This window comes from Cervus canadensis, chromosome 18, assembly GCF_019320065.1.
Source record: "Cervus canadensis isolate Bull #8, Minnesota chromosome 18, ASM1932006v1, whole genome shotgun sequence".
NCBI lineage: Eukaryota > Metazoa > Chordata > Mammalia > Artiodactyla > Cervidae > Cervus > Cervus canadensis.
In genome coordinates this window covers 18,173,412-18,193,459 of record NC_057403.1, presented here as the reverse complement: position 1 = coordinate 18,193,459, position 20,048 = coordinate 18,173,412, and the positions used below count along the sequence as shown (strand labels likewise).

The 20,048-nt window shown below is 49.5% G+C and overlaps 1 protein-coding gene across 3 annotated transcripts; it reads left to right on the top strand.

Moving 5' to 3' along the window:
* Window positions 1–3,203: 3,203 nt before the first annotated feature.
* FBXO46 (F-box protein 46) lies at window positions 3,204–18,326 on the top strand. Of its 3 annotated transcripts, none has more exons than XM_043435509.1 (2): window positions 3,204–3,283; window positions 15,384–18,326. In XM_043435509.1, exon 2 carries the CDS (start codon window positions 15,461–15,463, stop codon window positions 17,276–17,278), a length of 1,818 nt encoding a protein of 605 aa, XP_043291444.1. In that variant the 5' UTR covers window positions 3,204–3,283; window positions 15,384–15,460; the 3' UTR covers window positions 17,279–18,326. The 3 variants fall into 3 exon arrangements, with proteins under 3 accessions (XP_043291444.1, XP_043291445.1, XP_043291446.1); XM_043435510.1 differs by lacking the exon at window positions 3,204–3,283 and adding an exon at window positions 3,452–4,116; XM_043435511.1 differs by lacking the exon at window positions 3,204–3,283 and adding an exon at window positions 4,816–5,964.
* Window positions 18,327–20,048: the final 1,722 nt, after the last annotated feature.

Below are 20,048 nucleotides of genomic sequence, written 5' to 3'. Positions count from 1 at the left end.
AGCATGATAGGCCACCTCATTTCCCGCCATGGTGCTCCTTTGAGCACTCAAGAGATCCCCAAAAAAGTCCTGAGTCCCCATAAACACAGGCCAATAGAACAAATGAAAATGTCCAAAGTCTAAACTGAAGTCCATGAATCTCAAATTGCAAATTTGGGCTTGTAAATCATGATCCAGACCTAAAATTAAAAGCAGATTTCCAAACTTTGACTTCAGAGCTTTAGTCTTAATAATGAGATGTCAGACTCTGCAGTGGAGAGCAGACCTGAAAACTGTGACTTAAGATATTTAAACTATGATATTAAGACAGCAACCGTATGACTTTAAACGCCCAAAATGAGGACCTAGAGCCTAAAAAGGAGACTTTCCCAAATCTAAAAGCCTTAAACTCTAATACTGAGGTATTCTAGACCCCTAAACTATCAACTTCTGATCTCCAAATATGAGCCCAATACTAGTATTAAGAACACAGACCAGAAACCTTAATATTGGGAACCCAAACCCTAAATAAAGTAAGAAACCTGAGCTCCCCAAAGCAAACCTCAACCCCCCAAATTTACCTCAGATCTGAAAAGGAAGACCTCTAGACCCTCAAACTGTCTCTTCAGACCCTCAAACTGTGCCCCCAAGCCTAAACTGAGATCTCACATGTGAGTTCTATCTAAAACCCAAACTCTAAAACTGCAGCCCCATACTCAATCTGGGGGACTCCAGGCCTTAACAGTTCTCAAAGTTCCAAACTGGGACTCCAGACCCTAAATCTCACACCTCATACTCTATATTAAGATTCTAGACCCTAAATCTATACTGAGACTTCAGTTCTCCAAAATTAGACCTCAGGCCCCTAAATTATACTCTAGGCTTCTAGATTCCCACATTAGTATCTCTGATTCCAACAGGAAAGTTTCCAGTCACAAAACCCAAGATTTTCATTTTTCCCCAAAATTGTTCTATCCAGACACAAATCCCAAGACTACAGGTCCTAATCGGTGACCCCCAAGTCCCCAGTACTATTCAGAGACTTCATATGTCAAACTTGAGCCTGGATCCCCAAACCTAGGCCCTGCCTCAAATCCAAACTTTGGCTCTGCTGCCCAGGTCCCGCCTCGAATACAGCCTGGGCACCCAAGGCACACCCGCTCCCCCGCTCCCCCGAAACTCCCAGAGGGTTGCCACGGCCAGGAAGTGCCTTTCCTGAGTGAAGCCCAGGCTCCAGTCTGACCGGCAAGCCCCCGAACTATTCCCCATGACCTCCGGGATCCGCCTCGAGAGACCCCCCTTCTGGTTTTGCGCCAGCCCCAAACTTGTAAGCTCGATCGGACAGTGTCTCGCGCTGGTCCCCGGAGGCTGGTCGCGTGCTGGAGCCTCACGCCGGCCTCGGCCGCCACGTTCCGAGCCCAGGCGTGAGGTGGGCGGAATCCCCTTTGGCGTGAGGTTCCTGCTTGAAGCCTGAGGAGAAAAGCAAAAGTGAGCGCTTGAGGCCAGGCTACGCCCCCACCAGTTCCTGTCAAGGTGTGCTGGGTGCGAGACTGGAGAGGAAACGGCAGGGTACAAGGACCGTGCGCACGCGCGCCTGGGGAAGGTCCCAGTCTTCCAGCACAGCGCGAGCCTGGCTTCGCGCCTCCTGTCAGTCTTTGCTCGTGCGTGCCAAAACGCCGACCAATCAGGGCTCGCCCAGTCCCCGCCTTTTCGGCAGGCCACGCCCCTCACGGCCACGCCCCTCGTCCACCTCAGAGGTCCGAGGCCAAAGGAGCCGAGCGAGGAGGCGGGGTCTCCCCAACTGCCAACTATCAGGAAGCAAGGGAAATCTGACTAATCTTCCTTACCCCCTCTGGTGTCCGGTTTCCAACTTTTCCCTTTAGCACAGGGTTAATGTGGACCTACTGTGTGCCAAGCCCCATGCTAGAAGTTGAGGATTTAGCCAGTCTCCCTAGTGCAGTCGGGAAGGCTCACAAACTGTGAGAATCTAGTGAGGTAGAGGCTGCGTTAAAGGGTGATAAACTGAGAAAAGATTCAAAGAAGAGGGCCACTGGAATCAGGCCTTAATAGCAGTTCCTCTCATGGAGTTGTTTCTTAATATAGCAAACTCTGCATTTTAGAAAGTTCAGTCTCACAACCTATGAGAAGGATGGACAGGAAAATACTGCTTAAGGGGAGGCGATCTAGCAACCTAAAGGAGCGTAGAGGCCCTGGTGTCCAGCACATTTCAGTTTAAATCACTTTATGGCTGTGTTGCCATGGAGAAAATTCTCAATCTATTTCTGCCTTAGCTTTTATAAATTTGGGATAATGCTTGGGTTCTCTGCAGAGTGTCTGGCACATATTTGCGCTTAGTTGCTCAGTTGTCTCCGACTCTTTGCAATCCCAAGGACTGTAGCCTGCCAGGCTCCTCGGTCCATGGGGATTCTCCAGGCAAGAATACTGGAATGGGTTGCCATGCCCTTCTCCAGGGGATCTTCCCAACCCAGGGATGACCCAGGTCTCCTGCATTGCAGGCAGATTCCTTACTGTCTGAGCCGCCAGGGAAGCCCAAGAATACTGGAGTGGGTAGACTATCCCTTCTCCGGGGGATCTTCCTGACCCAGGAATCGAATCGGGATCTCCTGCATTGCAGGCAAATTCAATAGGCATATAATTAGCATGCAATAAATATCTACTCAACACTTATTTACATTGTTCTGGGTGCTTGAACAAGATACACAAAGGTGCCTGTCTTTGTGAATCCTCTATTATAACTATAATTTGTACAAATTTCTAGTATATGGATCTTTCCTCCCTCCTAAGGTTTAAGGCTAACTTCCTTATTTGTAAATTAGTTGTAAGAAAACGAGGGGTAAAAATAGATGGGAAAGTGTTTTAAAAAATACAAGGCACTGTTAATTATCATGTTAATCAGTTTAAGGAAATCGGTAAACTTGCTCTTTCCACCCCTCACAAACGCCCCTTTACAATTTTCTCAATTTCTTTCCCAAGGGCCCCGGGCCAAAATGGAGGCGGCTGGACTGCATCTCCCAGCGCGCCTGGCGGGGGCGCTCTAGGCGCCTGCGCTGTCAGGCTCCCTCTCTGCCTCCTGGGAGTTGGAGTCATTCTTTTCCTCAGCCCTCCCAGTTTGCTACCTTCCCCACCTCCGCGCCTAACCGTGCTGCCTTCTGGGAGATGTAGTCCGGGGCCGCCCGGACTCCAATTCCCAGCGGGCTTCGGGGCGGGAACCCGGAAGGGGAGGCTGGAGAGGAGCGAGTGGGGGAAACCCGCGTAGCCGAGGGAGCTGCAGCGCGGGGTGATGGTGAGAACCTCGAGCCGGGGCCGGGGGCGCTTGAGAACCCGTGCGGGAATTCGGGACCCGGTAGCGAGAGGGAAGAGGCAGGGGCTGAAGAAGGGGCTGGAAGAGAGGAGATCGCTTGGGGGAGGGGATTGGGAAACGGGAGCCGGAGGGAATTGTAGAATGGGGGCTGGGGATGGGTCTTGAAGGTGGGGAGAGACTCGAGCTTTGGGATTGATTGTAAGGAAGCTCAGAGTTGGGGAAAGGAGTCCCGAGTTGGAGAAGGGAGTTGGCGTCCAGGCAGAGGCCCAGAAGGGGGCAATTTCGAGGGGTTTAGCCGGGAGGATGTGGAAAGGCATGGGAGTCAGTGCTAGATGAATGAGAGGGTCTGGAGGCTCCGAGGGAGAGGCCAGTTCTGAAAGCGGTGGGTTGGAGCCTCTGGATCGGATTGGGGGCAGGAGGGCAAGCTGAGATGGTGGAAGAGAGAAATCAGTGGTAGAGTGGTGTGTAGGTTAGGATCCAGGACTGTGGGTAGGGTGGGGAGCAAGAGATTAGGGATCTGCCTGTAGCGATAGTTTGCTTAGTCCAGCCAGAAACTCCCGATAAACTGGACAGCCACACAACTGTAGGGTTATATAGCCAGAAAAGGCCATAGAGACGACTTCTGCACTCTTTATTTCTCCAGTAGGATTTGGAAAAGTTGGTGGTTTATGTGTATGGGCAGCATTCAGATCTTTTCTTCACTCCTTTATGATCTGGGCAAGTGTCCTCTCTCTGAAACTCAGTGCCCTTATCTATTGTGGGAACAACATGCCACTAAGAGAGGAGTCTTCATAAGATCGTCCTTCTGGCTCAGAGTAAGTCCTTAGTCTCAGAGCAGTTGGTGGGAAGTTCCCCACCCCAGGAATGTGACTTGGTCACAGGTGCTAATGGATTCCCTCCTTTTCAGTGCATCCCCAGGGGCGTTTTCTTAAAACCTGGCACTGATCTGGGCACACCCCAGGTCAGAAACATGCGAGGGCAGGGAGAGGGTTTCCCCACAGCCATTCCAATTCCAGCTAACACTTATTGTTTAGGAAGTGCCTGGCCTTGTACTTAGCTATTTGTATGTGCTAACTCCTTTAATTCTGACAACACCCCTAAGTTGTAGGTGCTGTTATATTAGCTCTGTTCTACAGAAAGGAACCAGAGGCACAGAGAGGTTCAGCAACTTTCCCAAGGTCATCCAGCATTAAATGGTAGACTCAGGATTCCAACCTAGGCCTCCTGACTTAGAATATGTGCTCCTGTACTGAGGTACAATGTCATGAGTAGGGCAGAGTGAGACCTGAAGGCATCTTCAGGTTTTTTTTTTTTTTTTTTTTAAGATTTGTTTATTTATTTACTTCTGACTGTGCTGGGTCTTCATTGCTGCCCACGGGCTTTCTCTAGTTTCGGTGAGCAGAGGCTACTTTCTAGTTATGGTGCCTGGGCTTCTCATCACAGTGGCTTCTCTTGTTGCAGAGCATGGGCTATGAGGTGCACCACCTTCAATAGTTGTGGCGCACAGGCTTAGTTGCTCCACCACATGTGGGATCTTCCTGGAGCAGGGATCGAACCCGTGCCCTTGCATCAGAAGACCAGAGTCTTAACAACTGGACCACAAGGGAAGTCCGAAGCAGTCTTCAGTTCAAATTTTAATTCTGCCGCTTACCTTCTCTGTGACCTTGGGCAAGTCTTTTGGCCTCTCCTCAATTATAAAATGGGGTCAGTAACCCTAGGAAGGTTAGAGAGTTCAGGGAGGTCAGCATATAAAGTACTTGGATCAGTGCTTGATGCATGTGCCTTGTCATTTTTTTGAATGGGAAACGCAGACCTGAGAAAGCGCAGTAGAGAAAGACCCGTGAGGGAGATGCCAGCCAGCCTGCCTTTCCTTTCTCTCCTAGGTTGCTCCTGTGTCCTGACTCTTCTAGTTCCCCACCCTCTGTCCCTAGGCGCCTAAGCCCAGGCCTGACTCCCTGAGGGGGTGCTCAGAAACTCAATCTGTCCCCATTCCCATTCCTAGCCCCAGCCAAATATAAATAATTCACTCACCAATGCCCAGCCTGGCCCAATTCCAGGTATTTCAGTGAATAGGAGATATTTCTAACAACTGTTTTTTTTCCTCCCAACTTTTTGGTCACTGGGACCTTGCAACTTTGTATGTAAGTCATTTTAAAACAGTTTGGTTCATTTGTTGTAGGCTTCTGGAGTGTATCCCCTAAATTGTCTGGCTTTAATAGGAAAGCTTATGGTTAAAAGCATCAGCGTCTGGTAGGCCCACATTCCCATCCCCACCTCTGCTGCTGTGTGTCCTTGGCCAAGTTGCTTGCCTACTCTGGGCCTCTGTTTTCTCATATGTAAAATGGGCCACATTCCAACCATGACACTCTTGTCAGCAGTTTATGAGATCTCGTGTATAATATGCCTAGTGCATATTAAGTTCTTCGTAAGTGTGACATATTTTGATTAATTTTACTCTTTTCAGAACAATTTATTGAGCATGTGCTCCAGAACCATAACACCAAGATTTGACTCCTGGCTCCATTACCCACCAGCTCTGTGACTTTGGGCAAGGCACTTAACCCCCCAGGACCTGAGTTTCCTGTTCTGGAAAATGGAGGTTCATCCCTTGAATCATCCACCGTGTTGATAGAGCACCTACTATTTGGCGGCACCTGTCCCAGGTACAGACTGCCACCCTGCCCTTGGGGCGCTTGCGGCTGTCACAACACTGGGGCAGTTTTGCATCTCTGGTGGCATCTGTGCTCCTTTTTCTGGTGTGGGTTACTCTACTCCTGATTCATTTTCAGCCCCTCATGCCAGTTTTGCCTGTTTGTCATTCAGTTCAGTTCAGTTCAGTCACTGCTCATTGGTGTCCGACTCTTTGCAACCCCATGACTGCAGCACACCAGGCTTCCCTGTCCATCACCAACTCCCGGAGCTTGCTCAAACTCATGTGCATCAAGTCGGTGATGCCGTCCAACCATCTCATCCTCTGTCGTCCCCTTCTCCTCCTGCCTTCAATCTTTCCCAGCTTGCTTGGATTTTTAACGTTTTGTTTCCAGGTCGCAGTGAATGATCTGGAACCCCATTGATTTAGGGAAAAGTTGCCAGCCTCTCCTCCTTGTACCCATTTGTCACATCTGGGTGCCCCCTGGTGATGCAGTGCTTCCCCCTGCCTCCTTCCTTTATTTGTTGGCCTTCGAAAATGTGTCTGCTTTCCGAGTTACTTTGCCTTTTCCTCAAATCTTAAATGTGTTTCCAACCTAGGTTTATCTGAAGCTTTGTTGTTGTTCATTCGCTTAGTCGTGTTGGACTCTTTGTGACTGCATGAGCTGCTTACTCATGCAGAATGATATATATATATATATATTTTTTTTTTTTCTTTACTATTGATAGTGGTATATTGCTAGCAACTCTGGTAAAGCTGCATTATTCCTAAAAGCACAAGTTTTCTTTTCTTTTTTAAAATATTTATTTATTTATTTGGTGGTGTCAGGCCCCAGTGGTGGCACATGGGCTCCAGAGCACACGGGGTCAGTATCTGAGGCACTCGGGCTTAGTTGCCCTGTGACTTGTAGGATCTTAGTTCCCCGACCAAAGATCGAACCTGAGTCCCCCTGTATAAGAAGGGGGATTTTTAACCACGGGACTACCAGGGAAGTCCCCAGGTTTTCTAAAAGATTTGGCTTGTCACCTGCTCCTGACCCCTCAGTTAAGATTATAACCCCACCTTACACTCTTGAGCCCTTTCACTTACTGTATTTGTTTTCCTGTAGCACTGTGAAATTTACCCTGTCTCCAATCCATGAGGACAAGGATTTCTGTCTCCTGTGTCTTGCATGTCCCTGATGCCCAGAACAGTGTCTGACACATAGTAACTGCTCTGTAAATGCTGTTTAATTACTAGGGGAAACCCAGTACCAGACAGTAACAAAGTAATGGCCATGTTTTGATTATTGTGGGGGGATAAGACCGGTTTAATTTCAGAATGTAAAATAAACAGGGAAGAAGTCTTTGACTCCATCAAGTGGTTGTCAGACTCTTGAGTGGTCCCCCACCCCCCCTTTTTTTTTTGCCATGTTGATGAGATCTTAGTTCCCCAACCAGGGATCAAACCCCTGCCTTCTGCAGTGGAAGCTCAGAATCTTAACCACTGGACTGCCAGGGAATTCCCTGTCTTACCTTTTCTTGCTTTCCTTTTATTTTTTTAAAACCTTGTTTTTATGTGAACTGTTTTTTAAGACTTTATTGATTTTATTACAATATTGTTTCTGCTTTATGTTTTGATTTTTTGGCCCCCAGGCATATGGAATCTTAGCTCCTCAATCAGGGATATAATCCTCACCCCCTGCATTGTAAGGAGAAGTCGTTAACTACTGGCTGCTGGGGAAGTCCATGTCTCACCTTTTCTTAATAATCCTGGTCCCTTCATATTGAACCTCTCCTTGGTGCCTCGCTGGCACTGAGCGCTCTACTGAGTTGATCTCAATGAATCAGCAGCCAACCCATGGGTGGGTACTGTTACTGTCTGTATTTTACGGTGGGGGAAACTGAGGCACAGAGGGATAAGGACCCTGTCTGTAGTCACAGCCTAAAAGTGAGAAAGCTGGGGTACTCCGAGGCCCTGCCTGGATTCTATCGGCGGCCTGGATCTCAAGATGCTGAGGATTTGTATGATTCTGACCAGCTATTAGAAAGGAAAACTTGAGGAGGAGAGAGACCAGCAGACCCTGAGTCCAAAAAAACCAATAAAAGGGCATGGATGGATCAGGATTGTGGACACAGTTGTAGGGGGTGACAGGGTGGAGAGAGAGGAGGATTAAAGGAATAGACCAGGAGCAGTGCCTTAAGGGTCCTGCCACTGATGCCTGTTGTAGTAATGGGCAAGTGCACTCCCTGGGCACTGCTCTGCGCCCAGCCCTGTCCTGGCATGACCCTGACCTCTCCAGCTTGCAAGATTGTAGTTCCCTGACCAGAGATTAAACCCAAGTCCTTGGCAGTGAAAGCACAGAGTTGTAACCACTGGACTGCCAGGGAATTCCTGTTTGCAGCTTCTTAAGTCCAAGGCTTAGCTTATTAATTAGCAGCCTTTTTCCTTTCTCTGTGCATTTATGGAAGCCGATTCTCCCTTAACCTGCTACACAGCTATCCTCGGAGCCCCCTTTATCGTCATCTGGGGAGTCCTTCCTTTTGTCTTTCTTCTGAACTAGATCTTATCTCCTTGATCTGATAGCTTCCTTTTTCTAGGTTTACTCCTTTACTTCTGTGAAGCAAATCCTTTAGCAGCTTCCCGGGAAAGGGTTTCTGTGCCTGTTCTGTTTGTTCATTGGTTTTGTTTTGCCAACTTGCACCTCTCATGGAAGGATTTTAAACAGGGGACTTCTGTGGTCTGATTGGTGTTTAGGAAGATCTGTCTGGCTACCATGAAAAGGATGGAGCCAGAAGAACTAAACCAGGCCAGGGAGCCAAGTGCGGAGGCTGGAGCATCTGTGCCTTTGGGGAGAGATTCCAGCCTTCCAGAAACCCAGAGGATGGAGGGGAGGGAGAGAGGCCCTGACCCAGGTCATTGTCACTCAGCCGGGACAGATGACAGGTGCGGCCAGAGGAGGCCTCAGGAGGAAGAGACTCTGTGTGGCTTAGGAGGGCACCAACATGGCTCTTGGAGGAGGTGGCCTCCTGCCTTGGTCCTGGGAGCAGGATTTCCACTGCTGGACTTGGCTGGACCAGCTCATTTTTCACAAGAGGTCCCCAGTAGCATCTGTGCAGAAGGCGGACAGTAAGGCAGTGTTAGGAGTTTGTTCTGACCAATAAGTGCTGCTCACCTGCGATGTGCCTGGGCGGAGATTCTCTGTACGATCCCCCAGAGATCTTGTTGATGTGCACTTTCTGATTTAGCAGGTGTAGGGGAGAGCCCAAGATTACATTTCTAATACACTTCCAGCTGCAGCTTCTGCTCTGAGGACCACACTCCTAATAGCCAACCACTTGGTTCTATTCTGAAAGCTGGGGATGCAGAGGTGGGGAAGAAAAAACTAGATAAAAAATACCAGTCTGGGGGAGTTTTCATTTTAGTGAGGGGAGCTGACAATAAAATTTATATAAAGTTTATAGTATAGTAGATAGTAATGTGTGCTAAGGAGAAAAATAAATCAGGGAGAGTGTGTATAAATCAGGGAGAGTCTGTGGCGGGGACTGCAGTTTTCAATCAAGATGTTCTCAGGAACAACAAGATCCTACTGTATAGCACAGGGAACTGTATTCAATGTCCTACCATAAACCATTATGGAAAAGAATGTGTATCTATGTATAACTGGATCACCTTGCTGTATAGTAGAAACTAACATGACATTGTAAATCAACTATACGTGCTAAGTCACTTCAGTCGTGTCCTACTCTTGGTGACCCTATGGACTGTACCCTGCCAGGCTCCTCTGTCCATGAGATTCTCCAGGCAAGAATACTGGAGTGGGATGCCATGCCCTCCTCCAGGGGATCTTCCCGACCCAGGGATTGAACTGGAGTCTCCTGAATCTCCTGCGCCTCCTGCATTGGCAGGCGGGTCCTTTACCACTAGCACCACCTGGGAAGCCCCAATCGACACTACTTCAATAAAATAAATTTAAAAAGAAAGGTCTCATGAAGGTGATCTGAGGAGTGGGGTGAGCCCTCTGGATACCTGGGGAAGAATATTCCAGGCAGAGGGAACAGAGAGTGCAAAGGCTTTGCAGACAGAACAAGATGATCCAGGAAAATTGCTCCATATACTCCATGAAGGAGCTGCTTGTGCTCTGGAGTCAGCCAGACTCTGATTCAAAGCTTGGCCACAAAGCTGTGTCCAACAGCAATTACTTAGCCATTCTATGCCCCCACTTTCTAGCATTTGAAATGAGATTAAAACGATGTGAGAATTAAATGAGTTAATATTTATAAAGCACTCAGAACAAAGCCTGGCTCACGGTGAGAGCTCCAGTGTTAACTGCTGTTGTGATTATCATTTCCTCTGTAATATATTCATCTTGACCATGACTGTTTCTTTGGATGCCTGCCCCCTTTCCCATGAGCTCTTTCTGGTGATGTCAGTGTCATCTCTGTATCTCCAGCACCCAACCCAGGGCCAGCACACAGGAGGACCTCAGAATGTCAGATGAGGGACATAAAGCTAGATTCTCTCATTGGGGGCATTCCAGCAAGAGTGGTGATTGTGTGGTTCAGGTCCTTACTGATTTTTGTCTTTTCAACTACTGTCTTACGGAGAGATACATTTTCCCACTACACTGGTGGACTTGCCAAGCGGTCATTCTGTTGCTTTTTGCCTTGTCTGTTTTGAGGCCGTAGTATTAGGAGCATGTATGTTGAGAACTTTTGTATATAATGGGTCAGTTTGTTTTGTCACATTCTTTGTCCCTAATCATCCCTTTTTGCTTTTGTCAGTTGTTAACTGTTTTTCTTAATCAGCACTGTCACTTCTCTACTTGACTTTTTAAAAAAAAATTATTTATTTATTTTTGGCTGTGCTGGGTCTTTGTTGCTGCATGGACTTTTCTCTAATTTCAGCATGCGGGAGCTACTGTCTAGTTGTGGTGCACGTGCTTCTCATTGCAGTGGCTTCTCTTGTTGCAGAGCGCAGCCCTGTAAGGTACATGGGCTTCAGTAGTTGCAGCACATGGGCTCAGTAGTGATGGCTTCCAGGCTCTAGAGCACAGGCTCTACAGTTGTGGCACACGTGGGCTTAGTTGTTCCACAGCATGTGGGGTCTTCCCAGATCAGGGATCGAACCCATGTCTCCTGAATTGGCAGGCAGATTCTTTACCACTGAGCCATCGGGAAAGCCTCTCTATTTGATTCTTGGTTCGTATTTGCCTGGTCAGTCTTTTTCCATCTTTTGATTTTCAGTCTTTCTGGCTCCAGATGTTTTTCAATAAGTGAATCTTCACGGAGCATTGCCTTAGGGTATGGCCTTGTACGGAGCTCGGTGTTTGGGAAGTTAGAGAATTCTGCCCTAGTAACCTCTGACACAGATAGAATATTTGGGTGTGAAACAGAGTTTACACTGCCAGGCCTCCAGGAGTTTGAGACATGGAGCCTTAGGGCAGGAAACTGATCCATTCTGTCCCGTGCTGGGCAGTGTTGCTGGGGTCACCATGATGACCATGATAACTCTGACCTTTCCTCCCATGGGTTCACTATTCAGTGGAGCAGACAGATCCATCCCTCGATAGTGACAGTGGACAGGGCTATGTTTGGGGAACCCAGAGGACCATTCTGGGCAGGTGGAAGGTTTCCAGGAAGGGAGCTCAGGGAAGGCCTCCTGGTTAAAGATACAGGCCCATGAAAGTTACATTTGAGCTAAGACACAAATGATAGAAGGGATAGAGCCATGTGGAGACCTGGGGGGAAAGCATGCCAATCAGAGGGAACATAGAAGGAAAGGGCTTGGTGACTCTGAGGAATATCCAGCAAGGAGCCCAGTGTGGGACCCCAGAGGTGGAGCCTGACCCAGCCTTACGGGGTTAGCTTCCTGGAGGAGAGGATGGCTGAGCTGAAACCCCAGAGAATATATAATTAAACAATAGAGCACAGCAATCTAAAATCAAATTCCCTGGGTTCCCATCCCTGCTCTAAGTCCCACCAGTTATGTGACCTTGAGCTAGTTAGGCAACCTGACCTGTCTCAGTTTCTTCATCTATACCTTGGAGATAACCACTCCTCCTGAGGATCAGAGAAGGCCTCAGAATTCTAACTATTCTGTAGGCCAGAGTAGGTGCTTACCTGGGTCCACTGGGGGTGTGGGAAAGTGGGGAAGGATGAGGCTGGAGTTGTAGAGTATCTGGGCTTTTCCCCAAGGGCACTGGGGAGTCATGGTAGGTTCTGAGCAGGGTAGGGACAAGGTCAGGTTTATATTTTGAGAATATCCTTCTGGCTGTGATGTGCAGGATGGCTGGTAGCAGACAGGGTGGTGGGAATGGACAGATGCCTGCAGTGGAGTGTCTCTTGAGCCGGCCTGGCACTGAAAGGATCTAGGCCAGTGCTGTTCAATAGAAACAAAGTGAATCTTACATGTAATTTAAAATCTTCTAGTAGCCACATTTAAAAAGTCAAAAGAAAGAGATGAAGTCAATTTTTAAACATCTTAACTCATTTATATCCTAAATAGTCTCATTTTAACAGGTAGTCAATATTTAAAAAATTATTAAGGTATTTCATATTATTTTCTTGTACTATTTTTGGCGCCTGGTTGGAAGGGCTGGCCTGAGAGGTCCTTTTGGCCACACGGCCTGAGCCTTGAATGCCAGGCCCAGAGGCTTAGACTTAGTGCCGACGGAGCCACCATCGCAGGGTTCTGCCCATTTGTTTTTCAGGGTGAGGTGATCCTGCTGCTGCTCCGTTTCCCCCGCGGGAAATCTCTCCCTCCAGGTTTCCCTACCAGAGCTAGGCACTTTCAGATCTTTCTGGCCCCTCCTTTTCCTCCTGACCTGGAGTCTCAATCACTGAGCTGCATGGCCCTTTAAATCTCAGCTGTCAATCAGGGCTCCTGTTTAGAGGAAACGTCGTAATAAACCTTTCCTTGATTGTCATGGCCTGGGTCCTGGCCTTGTTCTTCCGTTTAGCAGGAAGTTAGGAATTGTTCTACACTCTCTTGCACTTGACTGTTTCCACACCCCGTTCGTCACCTCTCGCCTACTCCACCCTCTTTCGAAGTTGGGCCCCTTCGCCAAGGCCTGCCTTATATGGGCATGGCTCCGAATGGCCGCCGCTCATTGGCTGGGGGCATCACGCGCACGTCTGTCAACAAAGGGGCGGAGGGAAACCAGGTTTTTGCCGGGCTGGCGCGACAGCTGGAGGGAAGGAGCGAGGGGGCGGGCCCTCTTCTCTTGCGCACGCGTGGGTGCCTCCTCCTCCCTGCAGGGGGCGGGGCGCTCGGGGGGGGGCGTGTCTAGGTTGCGAGAGTAGCCTTAGCGGTTGGCGAATTCCAGGGAAGCTATAATGGGAAGGAGTGGGGGCATTTTTCGTGAATATGGGGATACTTTGGGGTTCCCTTGAGTTTAGGTGGCGCCTTGGGATTTGAGTTTGGGTTCTGATGTAGTGTGGAAGGTTCGAATGTATAATAGGGAATCGCCCATGTGGTTTGGGGTGTTTGGTGGGTATAGGATTTGGGGAGCCACGGAGAGACTTAGAAGCAGAGAGTCCCATGTCTGGACCCAGAATGCATGCGCTTTCGGCTCTCCCGACTTGCTCCCTGTCTGGCTCCGGACAGGGATTTAACCTTTCTGCCCTTATCTGGACTCAGGGACGAATAACACCCCCCGCTTCCTAGGGAGGAGGGAGGATTAGCAGGAATTGTTAAAACAGTACCCAGTAAGCTGCCAGCGAGCGTGCCATAAGCCCATGTCTGTGTATTAACATTTTGTGAGGTTTCTTTGGGAGTATTTTGGAGGTTCTTTTGACTTTGAGAAATAAATGTTTTGGTATTAGTTTTATGTGTGTTTAGTTAGTTTTGTGGTCGGTGGGCCTTCTGTGGGATTAGGTAATGCACGTGGAGGTTTAGAGAGAGTTTGAAGTATAGAATTTCAGAAAACTGGTCTTTTGGGTCATCTGTGAGGTTGGGAAATTACTGTGTGTGTTGGAGTTCTTGGTAGGCATAGGATATGTGTGGGTCTACATTGAGATTGAGGCTTTCTGAGCTGGAGGGGATATTTTTAGGTTTGGAAGTTTAAAGTAAGATTTTGAGAGGGTCTGGATATTTTGGGTCAGGATATATTTGCATCTATAGAGAATGAGTGGCTTTTGCTGTGGTAGTTTCTATTCCTGGACATTTTATTTATTTATAATTTTGTTTATTTACTTTTGGCTGTGCTGGGTCATCATCACTGCGCAGGCCCTTCTCCAGTTGCAGCAAGCAGGGGCCACTCTTGCTGCAGTGCGCAGGCTTCTCATTGTGGTGGCCTCTCTTGTTGCACAGCACAGGTAGATTCTAGATTCTTTGCCATCGAGCACCAAGGAAACCCTGTTCCTGGATATTTTAGATGTGTTGGTTGTTGGTAAACTTAGCCATCTATAGGTTTTAGGGGCTGTGTGGTTTTGTTTCTTTTTTTTAAAGCAAGAAACAGATTTCAGCCGGGGCTGTGTTAGGAGTAGTAGGTGGGATTGGGAATTATGGGGGGCAAGGATTCTTAGGATTAAGACTCTGGTGTCTGTGAGTGCTTGGAGGTGCTTGGAAGCTGTCTCGATCTTAAAGCTATAGGGCCATGAAATAAATGGTGATTTAGTGGTGTCTGTGGTATTGCCTGAATTTAGAGGAACCATATATACTGCAGAGGTCAGCAAACTTTTTCCATAAAGGGCCAGATAATGAGTATTTTAGGCTTTGCAAGCCATATGTTCTCTGTCACCTCTACTCAACTCTGCCGTGGTAGCATAAAAGTATTCATGAACAAAGGAACATGTTTCAATAAAATTTTATTTGCAGAGACAGGCAATGGGCTGGATTTGGCCCATGGCTCAAAATAGTACAACCAGGAGTCAGCAAACTACTTTCACTGGTCTGTAAGCATGTGGAAGTTTCGACATTTGAAGGGTGTCTTGATTTCAGGATATCTGGAGGGAGATGGCCCAGGGAAAGACTGAGGATTTGAGACTGTTAGTTCTGCAGTAGAACATAGTTGGGTCAGGCTCATTAGCAAGACTGCCTCCAGTTTAGGTCATGCACACAAAGTCATTGCAAAATAAAACGGTCACTATTACAAGCTCTAAATTGAGAAATCGGGAAACCAAGTTTGAGGGCCTGGTTTTGCAATATATAAACCTTCCCCACTCTGAGCCTCAAACTCAGCAAGTTGGGAGCAACTTGAAGAAACTAGACTAGAAAGACCTCATGCCAGGGGTCTATGTTTCTGCTTAAAGGAATTACCTGCACAGGCTTGGTGCAAGTGTATGCATTTTTCTGGGTGAGGATCCGCAGCTGTAATAGATCCCCAAAGAGAACAGGATCTGAGTGGTCTAGCCTGGCCTGTCTCCTCAGGTCTGGAGAGGTTGAGGTCAGAGAGGAACTAACAGGGCGAGCTGTTCCCCAGCTCCCCCACCCTCTCTTCCGTGTCTCCAGGTGACCTGTGGAGCTCCCCACCGCCATCCAGGCCCTGCGATGTGGTGAACCCCCGCCTGTCTGCCACCATTCCCAGAATGGACCGAGGTGGCCTCCTGCCCTTCCAGCTCTGGTGCCCCCGGCCCTTTGGCACGTACTCCCAGAACCAGCCACGCCCACCTTCTGCAGCCCTCAAGCCCTCAGCCTGCTCCGAGCCCGGCGCTGGGGCGGAGCCAGAACATGGCCCTGCCCACTCTGAGAACACGCCCCCCGTCTTGGCCTCCGAGGCTCCTGCCTCCCAGCCTGCCCCACTCCTTTCCGCGGCCGCCGCTGGCGACGAGGGTCGAGTCCTGCTGGACACGTGGTATGTGATCAAGCCGGGGAATACAAAGGAGAAGGTGGCCTTCTTTGTGGCCCACCAGTGTGGTGGGGGCAGTCGGGCCAGCTCCATGAAGGTCAAGGGGCACTGGGGCAGTGACAGCTCCAAGGCCAAGAGGAGGAGGCGCTGTCTTGAGTCTACGAAGGCTCCGCCCGACCCAGGGGGACAGGACGGGCCCCCCGCCGCGGAGGGGGCCCCAACCTCTACCGGCGAGGATGTGGACCTGCTCTCTGTGGCCGAGATGGTGGCCCTGGTGGAACAGCGGGCCGCCCTGGCCCTGCAGAGCTACCCGCGCCCCAGCACCCCAGCGCCTGTGGTCTTCGTGTCGGCTGAGCAGGGTGGGCCTGGCAAGGGGCTGGGATCCGAACGAAGGTCTGGCGGCGGGGACTGCAGCCGTGTAGCCGAGGCGGTGGCCCACTTTGAGGCCCAGCGGGACAACCCTCCGGCCAAGGGCCTCCGCAAGGAGGAGCGGCCTGGACCAGGTCCCGGGGAGGTGCGCATCGCCTTTCGGATCTCCAACGGCCGAGAGTCCCGAGCACCGGATGGCAGCTTACCCAACGGGAGTGGGGGCCGGCCGGGTTGCGCCTACCCTGGCAGCCCGGGTCCCGGAGCCCGGGCCAAGGACAAGATCACCTGCGACCTGTACCAGCTTATCAGCCCGTCTCGGGACGCCCTCCCCAGCAACGTGGAGTTCCTGCTGGCTAGGGCAGACGAAGCCAGTGAGGGTGAGACCCCCGCCCCCGCCAGGCCCGAGGACACTCCCCCGGCGCCCCCGCCACCCCCTGCCCGGGACTGCGGAGCGTCAGGCTTCCACGTGGATGTGGTGGTTACTGGGGTGGTGGACGAGTGCATCTTCTTTGGCAAGGACAGCACCAAAAACGTGAAAGAGGAGACAGTGTGCCTGACTGTCAGTCCCGAGGAACCACCCCCGCCCGGCCAACTCTTTTTCCTCCAGTCCCGGGGGCCAGACGGGCCCCCCGAGCCTCCGCCAGCCGACTCACCGGCCACGGCGCCAGGCCCGGACGATGCCGAGGGGACGCCCGACACCTCCCTGTGCCGCCTGTACCGGCACGTGTCCCACGACTTCCTGGAGATCCGTTTCAAGATCCAGCGGTTGTTGGAGCCGCGGCAGTACATGCTGGTGCTCCCAGAGCACGTGCTGGTCAAGATCTTCAGCTTCCTGCCCACGCGGGCCCTGGCGGCTCTCAAGTGCACCTGCCACCACTTTAAGGGCATCATTGAGGCATTCGGCGTGCGGGCCACAGACTCGCGCTGGAGCCGCGACCCACTCTACCGCGATGACCCTTGTAAGCAGTGCCGCAAGAGATACGAGAAGGGCGATGTGTCGCTCTGCCGCTGGCACCCCAAGCCCTACCACCACGACCTGCCTTACGGACGTTCCTACTGGATGTGCTGCCGCCGAGCCGATCGCGAGACGCCCGGCTGCCGCCTGGGTCTGCATGATAACAACTGGGTGCTGCCTTGCAATGGGCCAGGCACTGGTGGGGGCCGGGCCGGCCGCGAGGAGGGGAGGTGAAGCCGGGGGAGGGGGTGGGGAAGAGCCCACCACGCCCACCCCCACCCCCTCCCCCTGGGAGCCGAGGGTCAGGACTGGGTCACCAGCCCATACCCCCAGCCCAGGCAGCATGGATCCCCCTCGAGAACTAAGATGGGGTTCACGGGGGTGACCAAGAAAGCTCTCTGATTGACCCCACCTGGTTTTCTACTCTTCAGACCCTCAAGTTGGGTGTTTTTTTTAAATCAGCATCTCAATTTCCTCTCCATTCAGCCCCGATGCCCTCCCTGCCACTCTCCATACCCCAGGGACCCACTAGCAGGGAGCAGACGGCAGCTAATTTTGGTACTACTTAAGGGTTCCCCCATTCTGGCCCCCTTGCATTCCCTCCCCCAGTTCTTTCTTTCTGAAGTTGTTCTTTTCCCCCAAGAGGCTGCAGCACCTAGCGTTGGTACCCTTCCTAACCTACTACACCAGGGTTCACCTCCTCTTTAGGAATTGGGGGCCATCAGATCACATTTTGGCACTTTTCATGGCCACCTGCCATTTCTAGACATTTTCCCCATTAAAACAATAAAAATCAGTTTTCTCCGTAGCCTCAAGCTATCAGTCTATCTAGGTCCCCAAGAGGAAAACAAAAGTTGAAGTATAAAAATTCTCTTCCAATATTTAAGCTATTGCCATGACTCCAGCCCACCTCCACCCCCACAAAAAAAGCTGTGAAACCCTTTGCCTCGCTCTGGACAGCATGGGGGGTGGGGGCTGGTGGGCAGGGACTAAGGGTTTCAACTTCTGTTTTTTTTCCTTCCACTCTGGGTACTTGTTTGGGTGTTAGAGGTCTCTCCATCCCCCAGCCTCATATTTTTTTAAAGAATCCTTTAGTGAACCAAGACCTTGACTTTCAGGCAGTTTGATCTGGAGTACTTTTTTTGTTCTGTTTGGGTTTTTGTTGTTGTTGTTGTTTTTTAATTTGGTTTTGTTTTTTCATCCTTGTGGATCTGGAAAGCTTCTAAGGTGTGCCATCTGACCAATTTTGAATTGGTCCTTTCTATAAAATCAATATTTATAAGGCTGGGCCCAGACTGGTTTGTGTGTTGTTAAGGGAAGCTGTTTGGAAGAGAAGGAAGTCGTGGGCCAGTTTGTGGTGAGATGGAAAAAACTGAAAGAATCCTTAGCCAATTCCCTTGGACTGAGATGATTTTTGACTCTTCATCTGTGTCCGTTTGAATTAAAAAATCTCAAAATAGTATCAATAGAAACTCAAACAGGGTAGCTTTTATTTCTTTAGAAACCCAGTGTTGGGCAGGTATGGTGGCCCTGAAGTCATTGGCAGCCCAGACTCCTCCTAGCCCACTATTCCATTCTTTGCCTTTGGCCCTCAGCCTCATGGTCCAACATGGCTGCTACAACTCCAGCCATTACCATTTTGTGGGGAAGGGAGTCTCCTTCCTCTCAGAAATACTACACCATGCTTCTACGCACAGCTCACTGATCAGAACTTTAGCCACATGGAAGGACTGCAGGGGAGACTGGGAAATGCAGATGCTTACCCAGATGCATTATGCCCAACCAGAAACTCATAAAGATCCCTGTAATAAAAGTTTTAAGATATTCAGCTGATTATTAACTAACAGAAGAGGGGGAAATGGATATTGAGCAGTGGCTAACAGTCTCTGACATTCTTACCAAGGAATCAAAATTTCCAGAGATGAGGATATATCAGAATAGTTATTTAATATTTTAGAATCAAAGAGACCTGGATTTATAACTTGGCTTGGTTTTGTGGAATTTTGGATTCCTATAAAGAGAAGGCCGGGTTATTTGGACTCTCCTGCTGAAAACAGGAAGTAAAATCTGAAAAGCCTCAAATAATCAATAAAACACAATTATGGATATACTAAGCCAAAAATTTAAGGAAAATGTCCATAGGGGTCCTAAAACCACTTTTGCTCTGAGGGCATTTGCCGTTGTAAACAACCCTGGGTTTCCAATTTGTAGCCTTATTGGGACAGGAGAGCAGAAGTCAAAGCCTGCCTAAGGTGAAGAATGTAATAGGAGCTGGGATCCCACCAAACTACAAGCTCAGGTAAGGCTGACACAGAACACTGCAGAGAAGGTGTTTTAAATGCTGAAGGAACACAAAATTAAAGGAAAGGCGGGGGGGGGGGGGGGGGGGGGGGTTGAGCCCTGAGGATCTGTGGCCACAGGCTGGCCCTTGGCTTGGGTTTGCAGCCTGTTTTTCATCACCTGTTGTGATCCAGGGTACTGAGATGTCTAGCAGAAACAAACAAACAAAATCCTCTGGTGGGAGGAGCTGACACCTACAATCCCCACCAACAGTTTTTTAGACAATGAGCAGTAAGAGTCAAATAACCAAACACACATGGAAATAAAGAAGCAGAAACAAGAAGCAGCAGTGGCCACAGAGCAAAAACAGACCCACAAAGGCTGCAGGTGGTGGAACCATCAGTCACAGATTAGAAGATAAAAGAGAGCTTGGAAATACATGCAGGGAACCCAGACCTGAATAATGGCCTAGCCAGAATGAAAGGAAAAAACCCACAAAGGTATACAGTAACCAAAAGTAAAAAGTCAATGACTAGGCTAAACAAATTAGACACAATGAAAAAGTTATTCAGCTGGAGCAAGGTCTGAAAAAGTGGCACAGGGACCAAAAAGAAAAAAATGTAAACAGTTATAGAGGATAGAGGAAGTCTAGCACATTTAACTGGCATCCTAGAATCAGAAGAGAAAATGAAATGGTGCAATGATAGTATGTAAAGACAATGAT

What these genes read in the sequence shown, in the direction of transcription:
- FBXO46 (XM_043435509.1), top strand. Translation starts at nt 15,461, where the DNA reads ATGGACCGAGGTGGCCTCCTGCCCTTCCAGCTCTGGTGCCCCCGGCCC.